General features: G+C 31.8%; 1 protein-coding gene across 1 annotated transcript in view; it reads left to right on the top strand.

Moving 5' to 3' along the window:
* LOC113400519 (uncharacterized) overlaps positions 1-17,292 on the top strand; it is a 41,179-nt gene that overhangs the window by 17,280 nt on the left and 6,607 nt on the right. The window contains exons 2-5 of the mRNA XM_026640103.2: positions 7,708-7,931; positions 9,269-9,422; positions 11,644-12,924; positions 13,427-14,610. Of these exons, the coding sequence (XP_026495888.2) occupies positions 7,708-7,931; positions 9,269-9,422; positions 11,644-12,924; positions 13,427-14,610 (2,843 nt within the window). The remainder of the gene's footprint in view (positions 1-7,707; positions 7,932-9,268; positions 9,423-11,643; positions 12,925-13,426; positions 14,611-17,292) is intronic.

Here is a 17,292-nt window from a genome sequence, read left to right on the forward strand (position 1 = left end):
CAATGTCTAACGATTCACTCGTCTAAATTATTATTACGATGATATATATAACTATGACAGGTTTGCGTATTTTGAAATTAAACACAATTTCACACTAATGCGTTTCGCTTCCACTTAATTACTTGTTGAATGACTATTTTAACATTGTAATTTAGAAGTAATCTCTGTTCTATATCCATTGAACCGACACACTAATTGCACAAGGGTAGCTTACCCCACCGTATATCACTGAGCACGTCAGGTCATCTGTCCGGGTTATAAGCTAACGTACAATGATCATTGTTAACTCCAGATAACGATGTAATTCTAACCTAAGAAATTATATAAGTTTAAGTGACCCAGTGGATTGAACTCGAAACTTACCAGTGACATTAATAAAGACACTCTTTTCTAGCTTTGAAATGTATTGAAATAGTTATTGTATAAATTAATTGTATACGAAAACTCTATCGGCTCTACTTTGTTTGGATTAGGTTTAAAAGTATTTTCAGTAACAAGTAATAAAAGGCTTCTTTAGAACATTTACTATTGAATTATTAAATCGTAATCACAAGTTTACTTATTTATTCAGATACTTTGCACAAAAGATGCTTAACGCTAATGCATTCTCAGTCCGTGAACATTAAAACATATACGAAAAGTTCTCAATAGTAATTCGAAATAAAATAGATATATAAGTGTATTATACATATACACGTATACTTATTCTGCAATACTACAATACATACAAACATTAACAAAACGTATTCGATCTTTTATGCAAATATTTTATCGAAATTTTCAATGAAAACAAAACAAAATATCGACTTACTTCCCTAAAAAAATAAAAAAAACAATTTCATAAAAATCTCATATATAAAAAAATAAAACCAAGACAATACAATTATTCTTTTAAATTCCTTTATTTGTTTCAATATAATCCTTATTGACAATATATCCTTTTACTATTATTAAAATGAAATTCACTAAACTAATATTATATCTATGATTTACGTCTGGGTAGGTACCACCCACTCATCAGATATTCTACCGCCAAATAACAGTACACTGTATTGTTGTGTTCCGGTTAGAAGGGTGAGTGAGCCATAACATCTTAGTTCCCAAGGTTGGTGGCGCATAGGTGATGTAATGAATGGTTAATATTTCTTACAGCGCCTTTGGCTATGGGCGGTGGAGACCACTTACCATCAGGTGGCCCATATGCTCGTCCGCCAACCAATGCCATAAACAAAAAAAAAGAAAATTGCGGTTATAACATAATCAAAATGTGAGATATATTAAGTAATTATTCTACTTAGATCTTCCTGGTGGAATATAACTTTGTAGAAACATATACGCTACACTAATCAGTTATTCTAGCGCCAAACGTCAATGCTATCACGCTGTGTTCCGGTTTGAAGGGCCAAGTAATTACAGATACAATACATATAACATCTTAGACAGCTAGTATGGCAGTGCATTCACATATAAGGGAATGATATATAATTATATATTTATCACGGTTGCAATTTCTATGAACAGAGATTTCATATTTAAAATCACATGATAGAAATTCTCGATTACGAATTAAATATAAAGCCTTTTTGATTACCTTTTTTTTAATGTAATAGAAGACAAAACACTACTATATACACATTCGAATATAGTCACACATAGACGTCCATGAAATAATCTAGAATATAAAAGCTCCTACTTTATGTAACAGTCTAGCTATGTATGTGTGCTTACTCTCGTGATAGCCATCTCCTGACTCGCATCCCTTACTTAATCACATAATCGGCTACGGGCGAGCCACACGATGTGATCAAATAAGTGATGCATTTTAGCAGAGCACATGATTTTGTAACCTCTATATCACGTGTAGTGATTTTTAATTTGGAATCATTATAATGACGTTATTGTATAAGTATTCTTTTCTCTTTATCTTTATCTTTTAAAATGAACTGATTTATAAAAATAATTATTATAACAGAGAGAATCCACCTTAATATATTATATCTACAAAACCTATTAATGTTTGGATTTTCCGAAATAAATATGAATCTTTTTCTTTAAGTATTTTCTGAACGGAACACACCTACTCAAACATAACAACAACAGATAGACATCTCTCCTTTTTGAAAGTAATTTTAGATCAATATTCAAATTCAATACTTCTTCAATTCAGTACTTCTTCAATAAAGATAAAATATTATATAAATTTACTAATAGAATGTCCTTCTTAGAATTTCGAAACAACGGTCTATCTCAAGGACAAACGAACTCCGTCTCGCTATTGAGAATTTATTGACAAAAAAAGAGGTGTCGTGGGACACCAGGTTAGAGCGAAGTTGCTTTAACTATACATTATAATATGTGTTGTATTAAATTTAAATTTAATTAAATTGTACAAATAACAGACAATAAAATAAATTAACAGCTCTTGATAATAATTAAAAGACAAGATAATTGTTATTGAAATTCCATGTGAATTAAAACGATAACAAAATAATAAGTTTAAATAATGTTGTTCAAACCCGCATATAATAAAAAAGACAGAGAAAGAGAGACCTCTCTTTCTCTCTGTCTTTTCGTTAAAGGTCACCTGGAGCGGTCATAACGCTTTTTTATTTCACGTCACGATTTCCAGTAGTAACTTACTTTTACGGGTGTTCCGACCAGTAAAAGTAAGTTTGTGGAAAAGGTGCATATTCCTCTAAACTAAACCAATGCGTAATAAAATTTTGTTTTAGAAAAATATACTAAACATTTATGTATATACATTTCATTGGACAAATTGTGCAAAAATTTGTATGCATTGCAAGTTCGTAGAATCAACTCGCCGTCTCTGCGAATATTGTACGGAGAAACGTCAATCATAATATTAACAATAGTCGTCATGACTAATTAATAATGATTTTCTGTGAATAATAATTAGTGCTAGTAATAAAATGATAGACGGATATTATTTATACGGATGATATGTATACGTATACATTGCGCTTAAGCTCTCGTGCTAATCAAAGCAGTGTATAATTAAATTGCCACTAAACTAGCGACCCGCTCCGGCTTTGCCCGGGTGCAATATTGATACTAAACATACTATAGAATGTGTTTATATACAACGTTCACAGCTTTTTTGTCATTATGAAATAAGCACCTCCTATGTCCCTGAATTTAAAATCTGTAATATCTTCGAAAATATTCCTTTAAATTACGTGTTGTAAAGGGCCATGTTGATCAATATTAAATGCACAATGTATGTAAAGGTAAGGTAAACTTAATTGGATAAGGATTAATGCTGTATTGCTTAAAATCACAAAATCGTAAATAAGCCATTATTTCTCGTAAAAGTAAAGGATTCAAAATGGTTATTGTGAGTTATCCCTAAGAGATAGACCTATACATGCGGGAACTTTTTTTGTAGACCGTTTCAATGTGTACAATACGGTAGAACATAATTCGATCGATCTCCTAGGGTTCAGCCAGTGTTTGCAATGTAAGCGCAAAAATGTGTTTATTTGCGACATTACATTAGAACTTTGGTTTCTCTACTATATTATTCATCTACATATAAAACTTTCCCTCGAATCAGTCTATCTATTAAAAAAAACCGCATCAAAATCCGTTGCGTAGTTTTCAAGATCTAAGCATACATATGGACAGACAGACATCAAGAAGCGACTTTGTTTTATACTATGTAGTGATAAGTGATCAATATTTTAATATTCTATGTATAGTATTTTTGTACATACATATGTATCTATATATAATGTGCTTAATATACATATATATTTTACGATAGCATAAATAATGTTTATTTACATAAGAATTATTTACAAAAAGGTCTTAACTATATGCAAGTCAAATTTCAAAATAACTACTGTACAAACCATGACCGCGTGGAATGGTTTGCAAGATTGCTAGCAGCATTTACCCGTTTAATAAAAATAAACATCTTATTTAATGATTATGATCTTTACTATTTAAATTTTACTAATAAAATCCTTTGTATATACGTTAAGGTTTGATTTTGTTGTGCAATACGATATAATATTTAACTATATATAAACCTGTATTATAGTTACTTTCGAAACATTTAACGAATGTAATGTTTAATTCGGTTTCAAGTTGCAAGTTTGTCTGTAACGACGTGGCCTATATTGTAACATACAGACAACGCTTAATTTACTTGTAAAATTGGGTAATCATAATGCAAAGCCTATTTTTAAAATTATTGTTAAATATCACATCACTCTGTCTGTTAACTCTTCAAGCTTGAACCGCAGAACCGATTTAGATGAAATTTTCTATGGAGATACTTTGAATCCAGGGAAAGGATGAGGTGACGGTGATTTTTTTAATAAACGTTTCGAGAGCTTAAATTGGATGTTGATTGTTTGTGTTCTATAGCTAAAGTTATATAAATTTAGAGCGGGTAATCGCGAAAGTTCAGCTAGATTTTAAATAAAGAACGTCATTTTGTAAGCAAAATAATTATTATTTAAAAAAAAAACATTATCGCTTTTTATTCCAAATTAGCTGAAAGTTAATAGCAACTTCATTTAAAAAATAAAACAGATCTGACTTACAATCGTACTTCACTATATAGGAAAAATTACATTAAAACAACATTAAGTATCTACATAAAGTTGTTTGAACAAGGTATTACCACGGAATTCAATGATGCATTTGATCCATTTAATATCACCTACAATCATTCGTTCATTACCATTCATATATTCAATTCAAACAGATCAAGTGTACGCAGTTTTATTAGATAATAACAGGCAGAGATCTGTCGACGGGGTATTGGATTAACTTCCGACACTAATTGGTACGTGTCAGAATATTGTCGTCGTTATGAACACCTTCTAGTTATGTTACAACAGTCTTGTTATTTATTGCATCATAACTGTGATGTATGTGTGTATGTTTTCCTAATAAATACAATGACTTTAATCAATGATAAATAAAAACATTTAATTATTTATGGTTGATTTTAAAATATATTAATTAATAATGCCCAACGAAACATTTTAAAGATTCAGTGCCGCCAATTAAAATCGGACAGTTTCCCATTTCAATTAAATTTCGTCATTTAATTCAATCGCTTCAGATAGCAAAGTAAATGTGAATTTTATTTTAAACCCACCACATCATACGTGTGTTATTTTTATACGTGACAAAAATAGATACATATTAATAATGAATAGAAAATTAAAAATTAAAAAAAATTAATTCACGAGTTAAGCCCATTCAATTTCACTGTTCACGAGCAACAGCTCTGACTAGTCAATGTAATAAATTGAATAATACAGCTAACTTAGAACTGGTCCCGGCTTGAATTAGTCTAAGTGTTTTGAGCCACATTAGCTCTGAGATATAGAGACACTTTTCAACGCAATTTTAAAGAAATGCACGTGTTCAGCGGACGTTCTTAACGGAAACTAAAAACTACGCAGAACATATTATGGTGCACAATTTAATGTACTCTTTATTCCCTCACTCTTATAGATTAAAAGAACCGAACATATTTTATATTTTTTTAAAAGAACAACTGTAATGTCCGTTATAAGGAATTAATAAGTCCTATTTTCCAACAACTAATTCCTATTTACCTCTTAAAGATGTATAAAGCTCGTATTAAAAGCGGAGACGACAACAGCAAAAGGAGTTCATTCTCGCGATTTACATATATATCACTAGGCGGCCCGTAAACTATTGCGCTATTGTTACATTTTTTTTAAACTAAAGTCATTACGTAAATTCCGAGGCATATTAAAAATCCAATAATTATTTCCACACTCAACTGGTATGTTAATCTCCTCAGGACTTGCAGCCTAATTATAAACTGTTCACTACAACGAGGTGACTATATAATATGTTATATACGAGATAGTAACAGAAAAGTTGCGATGGAATTGTATCATTTGAACGGAATTTGTCATGTTTAATTGTGAGCATTAGTACGGTCACTACACCGAGCTGAGCCATTCGCTGCGAGCTCCGCGTGCTTCACGATGGAATCCCTTTGAGTATTACGTTACAAGTCGGTAGAGTCGACGTATAGTTGCGAGAACTCCCACATAACACTTTGAAGCTCTATCTAATATCTATTTAATGATCACGAACCGTGACAATTCAATGTATAGAAAAGGTGGATCGCAACCGAAAATCGCGAGTTTTCATCTCACTTTCCTTGCTTAATATGTGCTATATATATAATATCATTGAAAAATTTATATTTATTAAGTGACTCTTCGACGTCAACTTGGAACTGTGCGGTAACATGCCACGCTACGTTGCCGCTTCATGCTAGCACGGCACGGCAATGTCGCCGGGGAGCGGTGCGTCACGTCGTCGTAAGCCATCGTTGTAAGCCGATGTCGTGACGTGTAGATGTGGACAGACACTAAAAACCTTCGGAAATGGCAGAGAGCGAAAGCAAGACATATCCTTAATAATATCGCAATACACAGTTGTGCATAAAGACTTGTTCGAGATCGCAGATCCTGAAGATTCAAACGCCTGGTCGAATCAATAAAAAGTTATTGAGTATTTCTGTCGAAAACTTCTCACTAGAAGCTCGGTGTCTGAGAATTCGAAATGTAAGGGACATTTCGAACTTGGAAAACACGTAAAGCCGTTAGTCGTGCGATGTACTCTTTCCGATCTTATCGGGATTGCCATCTTATGTGATTGTGAGAATGAAGCTATAGAGAGAGCACCGGCGCTTTTTCGCACACACATCTGCACTACAATATATCCTGCGTATTTGGCTAACCTCCCTTGAAAAGGACCTCTTTGATCGAAATCTCGTCAGGATACTTTAAAAAAAACGTGAAGCTCGTCGATTTCCATGCCTTCATTGAAAAACAATAATTGAACTAAAACTACAGAATAACTACTGAATTATTTGATAGTTCTTTTTAGTAGAACCTACCAATTTTGAAAATTTGATAATTTTGATAAATTAAAAAATCTTTAAGTAATAAATCTTTAAAAACTATGATACAAATGTAAGGTCGTAAGAGCCTACTGGAGTACAGCATATTTTGATTTTGACTACATTTTGCCTTTCATATAGTTTTGTGCCTTTGTTTAAATTAATTGCTTACTTGACAATTTCTCTCATAGTTAAATTAACTCATTTTAAGAGTAATAAATATTACATTGCTTTAATGTATTCAGTTTAGAAGAATTTCATAATGAGTTCCTTTGTGTGTCCTCGCCATGATTCACGCTTCAAACACGCTTTATCACGAAGTCGAAAATCTAATTATATTTTTAAAACATTTCATATTCAATTACCTTTGTGTTAATTTCGCTTTTCATCTATTCCAATATTTTACTAAATATTATGAAAAAAATTCAGGCCGATTATAATATGCATATAAATTAATTTGTAAATTCTATTGATAGTTATTATTTCAATTCTAGTACTTTCAATGAACTTATTTAAATCGTACATACATTATCTCTCGTCACTATTGCATCGCCAAACTGCTGTACTTAGCGTGTGAATGGTGCGTTTCGATTTAAATCGTGAGTGAGCTAGTATAGTTACATGCTCGGGGACATAACAACTTAAGTACCATAAGGTTTTATGGTTGTTTGCTTGAAATAGTAAATATTTCTTACATACGTGAAATGGCGTGATAGCGCTAGATACTAGATAGGTAATAAAATACCCATATCTAATAATGTATTGTTTAACAATTCCAGACGCGACTTTCTCACATAGCAGCTATTCTCGCGGTAGTGGCACTGTCTTCAAGCAGTATCGTCAAATCCCCCAGCAACGATGGAAAAAATTTCGAACTTTTAATACTCCATAACAATGACATGCATGCGAGATTCGAACAGACGTCACAGCTCAGCGGCGCCTGCACTGTCGCTGATAGGGAAGCTGGAAAATGTTACGGTGGCTTCCCAAGAGTCGCACACGTGTGAGTAATTATATTAATTAAAACTATCGATACACGTATATATTATTACGCGTCACAAATACGTATGTTATCTATCTATAATTATAAATGAGGCGACGTTTCTTTTAATGGGTAGCTTAAAAACTACTAAGCCAATATTTAAAAAATTATATCACAAGAAGAAGGTAAAAAAGTAAACTAAAACCTTTTTCAATACTCGGGAGTATTGAAAAAGGTTTTAGTATACAATATTATTTGTTTCATGAATTTCTTCTTCTGTATACCTATTTATGTAAAGATACATATACATATATTCATTCTTATGTAGTTGTAGCTGCCTCGTTGGTCGACTCAGTAGCTCATAAGGCTGTAGATACCGAAGACCTTGATTTAATGCCGGCCAGTATAACGTAATTGGTTATTATGTCAAACAATTCTTAGTACCAACCTTTCGTTTGGAAATTGGCAGTAACTACACTTCTGTACTTCGGAGGGCGGATATTGACTAGGGCCTATACTCTTTCCGGTCGTTTGCATTGCATTAGGAGGACAATATTAAGAGAGCCCTATACAAATATGTCGTGCTATTTTTGGAACGAAGTTCTTTTACGCGGTTTACAATCGTCAAGTAAGGAAAAAGCGTTACGCTTCCTCCAGACGAACTTTCCTTCTCTTTTTCATTCTCTCTGTCTCTTTCTATTGTATACAATTTTATATAAAATGATTTAAACTTATTTTTGTTACAATTCATACGGAAATATTAGTCACATTTTTTCATAATCATTTAATTTTATTGTGCCTGTTATTTAATAAATAAATTATATCCAACTTATATATTTTAATCTTATATATCTGCACTACTATTTTCTCTAAGTTTATTCTCAATGCACCTCAGATTGTAAGGATTCTCTAAGCAAAATCATTGTCAAAATCTTTATTCAATATAGAAGTATTACGCTTATTGATTGTCACTAAAATCTGTCACCGGTTCTTTCGATTGTTTTTTTTTTACTCAAATTTATATATAATGGGCTAAAGACCATCGTTCCGTTCCCAACATCTTAAACGGCTACATATCTATGCAATTATATTATCTTTTTTTAAATCTTACTGTATCATTTCTTACATTATTTCCGATATTGCAAACCCTTTACATAATAAAATTAAAAAAAATAGTAGACTACGCATATTAATATTAATTTATATTTATAAAAAAGAATATATTATTAAACTATATAATTATTCTACTTGTGTGTGTATTCATTTTATTTTAAAATTATTATACTCAATAACAAAATAAATTGTAAAAAATAAATTGTAAGAAAAATGTATTTAAAATTCTATCGAAATCATTTCAGAGTAAAAGAAGCAAGAAAAGCAGCGGCTTCTGGAGAGGGTCCACCAGTCCTGTACCTTAACGCCGGAGACACTTACACAGGAACCGCCTGGTTCACTATCTATAAATGGAAAGTTGCTGCTGAATTCCTTAACGCTTTACAGCCTGATGCCGTTGTGAGTATACAAGAGAATAATTTACGTTTGATTTACAATTTTAGCTATTATTATTAGTTGTTGTATCGTCTTTACATTATAGCAAAAGAATTATAATATACAGTCACACACAAACTTTTTATTTTATAATTGTGCTTCATGCACAAAATATTCTGCCAATGTGAAATTTAGTCTATTTTTTAAATGGATCAAAAAAATTAAAATATGCGGAAATATAAATAATATTCTATTTTTATGTAGTACATTTGGTTGTTTCTGAAGGATTACATTATAATTATTATACAATTATTTTGTACCTTGTTGCGGCTTATTACGTCTCGTGTTACTGGAGACAATACGAAATGTCCACATTATCATGCTAAGATGTGGCGTGTTGACAAAGCCTGCACATACATACATATATACGTATCCAAAGCCTTGTCTGATTGTTCCTGCGTGTAACGCTTTGTTGTATTTGCCACTCACTGTTAATTATGGACCAATATTATTTCATTATATAGGAATATGTTATCGAAAATATATCTATTTTTATTTGATTTTAATATGACTCTTTAATTTGGCGTCGAAGGACTAAAGAAGTAAATATTGAAACAACGTAAACTCATATATTGTATAGGAGTTTTGATTGATTACTTGTTTTAAAATAATTTAACACTCATAAAGTACATATACCAATTAACTATAATTATATAAAAGCAAATAATGTTAAATATAATTCTAAAGGAAAAATTCCAACGAAAATATCAGTTTCAAACTTAAAAAAGAAGAAATTAAATTAAATAAAAATACTTCAAACAATTTAATGAAGCGCGGCGAAACTGCAGTAAAATAACAAAGAAAATTATCGTGAATAATCATGTATTGTATATCACGGCTTCGATTACGACAGGTCGTTAAATTGAGGCAAACCTCCGTAGCGCTGGCTCCAAAGTATTACTTCGCATTGAACGAGAAAACGCTTATTGGACAAAACTTGATTGTATGGTCAAGTATTAGTTTTTATTATGTTACTATTTGATTTAACAAAAATATATATTTAGTGAATTTAATTAATTTAACGGATTTTGTTGAAATGTGTAGGTATTGAGATTAATTATACTGCAATCGAAGAATTTTTAAGGCGTTACGTTCAATATAATTATCCCAATTATTAAAAGTAGCATAAATTAAATTAAAATAATTTCTGCAGAACGATTTTCCAAAAATGAACAAAACTCAATTCAAAACAGAAATACCATATATTTTATAACGTTGCTCTTCAAATTAATTATTCAGTTTTAATAATGATTAAATTAATGTTTATAACTACCAAAAATTCACACGCAGAATTCAATTCAACGCAATTTCATGCAAAAAGCAGAGAACATTTCAGAACTAATAAAGCTCCGGAACACAAAGCTGGAATAAGTCAATCAACAAATGGAGTGGCATTTTCATAGCAAAATTTTCTATCGTTGACAGCGCAGCGGAGTTATATTTAATATTACAGGCTATGTACTACATAGGACGTTATATACTGTGGAAAATCAATACTTGTTGCGTCACGTCCGGTTACATAATGTGAAATGACACTGGCTCTACGTAATGTGTTTGAGTGTGTTGCCTTTATTGGGCAATCGTGATCCCGTCAAGTTTACACATACATACATAGTCTGTACTGCTTTTGTCTTATGTAGCGTCCCTTGCATTGTTGAGTTTGGTTTATAGTTTGAATGCTTATGTCAAATATTAGACTACAATGGTACTTTAAGTGATAAGACAAGGAACACCGCATATTAATCAACGCGGACGAACCCAGAAACAGATATAACTATATCGAAAGGTAAATGACCTATAAGTAAGTGCAATAAAATGAGAGAAGTTTTAAATATGTATATTAACACAAAATTATTACATATAGTTATAAAAAAGGTCTTGCTTGAAACAAACATATAATTATGCTATGTGTCTTGTGCTTGTTATGTGTTGCAAATTGTTGGCTTTGGGTGACGGTTTTGTTTTCATCATAATATTTACCAATGAGAAATGAGCAATTATTCAGGCTTATGTATTAAAATTCTTATCATCCAATCTGTACTAACCAATAAACTAACAACTTAATTTAAATATTTAATAACAATAATGATCAACAAATAAACTTAATTCATAATAACAAATGTCACATAAATATAAATGTACATATTCGTTGCATGGTAATTAACTCAGAAATATTGTTTTTCAGTCACTCGGGAACAACGATCTAGAAAAAGGATCCAGTAACCTTACACCATTCTTAGCAAATTTGGATTCTATTATCTTGGCCAGTAACGTTATCTTGAATTCGGAGGAAGCGAAGCTGAAAATTAAAAAATCTATAATAGTTGATGTGGAAGGCGTTAAAATTGGCCTTGTTGGTTATCTGACTCCTAAATCTAATATATTGGACAGCACGGATAATATTGAGTATATTGATGAAGTGATTGCCGTGCAAGACGAAGTAAATAAACTGAGACAGCAGGGTGTCAAAATCATAATAGCGTTGGGTCAATCTGAAACCAGAAAAGACGTTGACATAGCTTCTGAAGTTGACGGCATCGATCTGGTCATTTCTGGTCACCAAAATATTTTCTTTGCAAATGGTACAAATGCTGAAGATAATTTCGAAAACGCCATCAAACCTATTATCGTGACACAAACATCTGGAAAACAAGTACCAATAGTTCAATCATACACGTATAACAAATATTTAGGAAAAATTCTTTTGGTGTTCAATGACGATGGAGAAATAACTAATTATCAAGTAGATTCCATATTGCTCGACCAATCAGTACCACAAAATATTGAAATGGCTGAAATTGTTAAAAGATCCAGTGATCAAGTTGCTCCTTTAAATGCATCAATTGGCAATACTCTTGTTGAGCTAGATGGAGATACGTGTGGCGTTGAAGAATGTAATTTAGGAAATTTAGTGTTAGATTCGGTAATTTTATACTATGCTGCCAGATATCAAGACGAACGGTGGACTGACGCTCCTGTTGCAATAATAAACGGAGGTGCATTCAGTGGCAGTATTTCCCCAGAAAATCGTCCATCCCCAGTCAGCAGAGCCGATATACTTTCAGCTATGCCGGAATCACAAAATTTAGTTGCTGTTACAATGAATGGAACAATACTCAATCAAGTTCTTGAACACTCTGTATCTGATTACAGAGTTAGCAACCCGACGGGCCGATTCCTTCAATTTTCTGGAATTAGAGCTACATACGACTTAGCCAAAGAACCAGGATCCAGATTAGTAAACGCATTAGTGCGTTGCTGGGATTGTTTGATACCTCAATTTTTCACAATTGATAATTGGAGGAGTTATAAAATATTGATGCCGGCTTCATTAGCTAATGGTAACAACGGCTACACTATGCTCGTTGGTTTACCAAGTGAAGAACTTAATTATGATGCTGTAACCTGTACAACGGAATACATCCGAATGAGAAGTCCAATCTATCCAGAAATCGCAGAGCGTGTCGTTTTACTTAACAGGGAAGTAGTAGCACCTGACTCTGCAGCTGCCCTGAGTTCAACTATAATAGTATTGGCGCTTACTGTGTTACCATTTTTAATTGCCTGACTTTATATATTACGTTGTTAATTAAAATAAACCTTTGTTTGAATTTATTTTTAAAATGTTTCTCTATTCGTTACATTCTTATCACAAAGAAGAGGAGAGAGAGAACAGCCTTAACCCAGATAAGTTTTAAAGATATATACATAGTCAAATCTTAAAGCTATTTTTATCAAGGTGTCAAATATCTTCCTTTCCTTCCATCTAAAATATTTTATCTATCTTAACTAAAGTTTCTTTTTCTACTACACCTCTAGGGTAAACTAAAGTCGCTAATTTCTATCTTATATTGCTTCTCCTTGTTAAACTCTACAATTCTGCTACTTATTGATATCATCTATATTATTTATAAACAATGTATGATTAAAATCATAAAACTATACCAACTTTTGTCTTATTGTTTCAGTCATTGGGAAATCATGAATTTGATAATGGTGTATCTGGCTTAACACCCTTCATAAGAAATCTAACATGCCCCGTACTGGCTGCCAACCTTATACTTACTAAGGAACCTAACTTGGAATTAGAACATAACCTTATGAAATCAGTTGTATTTACTATTAATGGAACTAAAGTAGGCGTTATTGGATACCTTACTCCTGAAACAAAAGTACTTGCAGTAAAAAACAACGTTGAATATATAGAAGAAATAATTGCGATTCGAGAAGAAGTAAAGAAACTTAAAAATGAAGGCATTGAGATTTTAATAGCTTTAGGCCATTCTGGATTTTTAAAAGACTTAGAAATAGCGAAAAAAGTTGAAGACATTGATCTTGTTATCGGAGGTCATACAAATACATTCTTATGGAATGGCACAACACCTGACAGTGAAACAATACAAGGCCCTTATCCTACACTAGTAAAACAAGAATCCGGAAGAATAGTGGCGGTAGTACAAGCATACGCTTATACAAAATATTTAGGGAAATTGCATTTGTTATTTAATTCTAATGGAGAAATAGTTAAATTTGATGGAAATCCAATATTATTAGATAATTCTGTACCACAAGATCCTACTGTACTAGATATTGTTAATAGATACCGTGAAAATATTATTGAAATATCCGATGTACTAATTGGCATCTCTTTAGTAACTTTAGACGGACTATCGTGTCGCTTACAAGAGTGTAATTTAGGTAATTTAATGGCTGATGCCATCGTCGACAAATATGCTTCGGAATATAAAGGAGATGGTTGGACTGACGCACCGATCGCTATTGTCCAAGGAGGTGGAATTCGTGCATCAGTAAGCCATGAGGAAAAACTAATTAATATTACTAAAGGAGATCTCTTTACAGTAATGCCGTTTGATGGAAATATCGTGAAAGTAACTCTAAACGGGTCAAATATTATAAAAATGCTTGAATACTCTGTAGCTAAATATAATAAAATACGTGCACCTGGTCAATTTTTACAAATATCTGGCTTAAAAGTAGAGTATGATTTCAAAAGACCACCAGGAAAAAGAGTTGTAAATGTTGAAGTGATTTGCGGAAAATGTAAAATACCTACTTATGCATCTGTTAATACGTCCGAAACTTATAACATTTTAATGAACGATTTCCTTTCGATGGGAGGTGACGGATTTTCTATATTTCTGGGTTTACCTTCTACGACTCTAGAATATAATGAACTACAATGTACGGTTGATTACATTAATAAAATGAGTCCCATACATCCAGCCGTTGAAGGTAGAATTACAATACATAGCATCGACAATACGAATAATGCCGTTCGACGATCAGTATCTATCATTTTAATACTTTTAAGTTTACTTCACACTCAAATATTTTAGGAAATAAATAATATTATATTTAATTATAATTATTTTAAGATACGTAGATATATACAGTAAATATTTTGTTGAAGGGTATTTTATAATTTCTTAAACCAGTATTAATTATTGTTCCTAACTTTTGTTTAAGAAAAATACAGCATTGGTAATGTTCCTATTGCCCTAATATTCGCATTGATTTGTTATTTTATCAATGTTTGTCGGTCAGATTTACCTCAGACTCTGCTTTGATAGATAGACTATGATTTACGATAAAATGAATAACATTATCATCGTAATTATTTGAAGGCTATTTTATTCCTAAAGTGTATAACACAAAAAAAAACTTCTCTTGTATATAAGTTAGCACACAACGGTTCAATATGATTTTTGAAAATTTTACAATTATTCGTACCTTTTCTGTAACAAGTTATACATTGTCCCTAAGCAATCATTGACCATCTGTCAAATGGCGAGGTAGCATAGGTAATAATATAAATAATAGGTCTCAATGTACGCATTTATCTTTTATATATTTACGAATAAACATAACGATATCAAATGTTTAACGAATTAAGAAGTTTAGTTAGTTTCGTTTTTTCCAGTTAGTTGGTACAAAAACAACAACTCCTTATTTATTAAAATATATTGAATTCATTGGTTATTGTGGAATACATAACAATACAAACGTATTGTTATGTATTCCAAAATTATAGTAATGTAAAAGTTTCACGTTATTTATGACAGACATTTTTTTTTTTTTGCTTATTAAAATACTTTGGTATGTTATCATATGAGCTTGAAACCTTTCACACGTGCAAGAGTCAAAGAAATAATAAAATGTTGACTATTTACGAGGTGTTTTCTTAAAAATTGGTTATTCCTAGTTCTTTGACAGGTTGTTATTTTGTTATTACTATAAAATTATTATCAATTGCAAATTTGTATCGGAAAGTCTTTCGCCATACCACTCTACTCTGACATAAACTTTAAGCGTAGGTACTGTCATTTGTCAAATAGAATAGTCACAACCTAATCAAAGATTTAGACATAGACAATTTTACTACTTTTTAGGAATTTAACAATTATTATATTCCAAATAATTATCTGTATGTTATGTCATAATTACTTATATTCACAACAATTTTGGTTTAAAGATGATCAAAAAATCACATAACCTAGACAAGACTGATACTGCAGGTAGCTAGCATCAGATAGGCTGTATAGTAGATCCTAGTATTGACTAACCTACCTAACTTCAGTCAAAAGGTCATAAAAGTCCATTAATTATTAAAATATTTCGAATTTAAAAAGAAAAGATAATAATTCTAATAACATTAGTATAATCCTGTTTTTATAAGGATCAAAAGCCATTGAGAATCTGAGATGTTGATTCATAACTTATTTGTTAAAGAATAATATGTATCTATTATTTTCGAAAACTATTTAACAATAAATAACATAAACTTATTTAGATACATTTATTTGGAAATAGAGCTTTGCCTATCCCCACCACCCACTCATCAGACATTCTGCCGCCAAGCAGCATTACTTGGTATTGTTATGTTCTGGTTTGAAGGGTGAGTGAGGCAACTATAGGTACAAGGGACCAGAATACCTTAATCTTTTCCCAAGGTTAATGGCGCATTGGCGAAGTAAGGGATGGTTAATTTTTTTAACAGCGCCAATGTCTATAGGCGGTGGTGACCACTTTACCGCCACTTTACCAGGCCGCCCATTTGCCGATCCCCCTACCTATTACATTAAAAAAAGGTTTTCGACTATATGCTTTTCTCATTTGGATTCGCAGAGCGCTTCACAGCAATAACCTACACGATTTTTTATTATGACAATTTGAAATTATGTTTAGCAACCATTCTAATAAATATACAAAAAACTCATGTAATCAGTCAGGGCCTAAACTCTATACTGACAAATTGACAGTTTATGGCAATCGAATCGAAACGTAATCATTGCCCTTCAGTTGACCTATTCTACAAATGCAACGATCCAGGTACGATTCGGTCAAACTTGGATGAATTAAGCTGAGGACTATTATTTATTAATTATTGAGAGGACTAGTCGAAGTTGGTTCAAAAAAGAATCGGGGACGTATAATTATCATTAGAATTTAGTAGAATTGGCCCCAGTGTCTGTGGTTGTTGTTACGTAACAAGCAACAAAAAAAGGAAACAAATTTGAAATCATAATAGAATTAGTCAGGTCAGTATAACTTCAAGTGTTCTTTATGTTAAATGCCAGCGTATATGACAAATGTTTAACTTAACTAATGTTGCTGACTATATATTAAAAATATCCAGACAGTTCTATGGATTGATAACATGTTCTACGTGCTTAAACATATAGAGCTATTCTATAAGAACTCTCTGCAAAACTCGATCGTGTAATGTCAAAGATTTACGACAATGGCTATTATAATTATAAAACTTGAAAAATATATGCATACGAATTAGCTTATCGCCCTAAGTTTCCAACAT

The sequence above is a fragment of the Vanessa tameamea genome, chromosome 17 (genome assembly GCF_037043105.1).
Source record: "Vanessa tameamea isolate UH-Manoa-2023 chromosome 17, ilVanTame1 primary haplotype, whole genome shotgun sequence".
In the NCBI taxonomy this organism is placed as follows: domain Eukaryota; kingdom Metazoa; phylum Arthropoda; class Insecta; order Lepidoptera; family Nymphalidae; genus Vanessa; species Vanessa tameamea.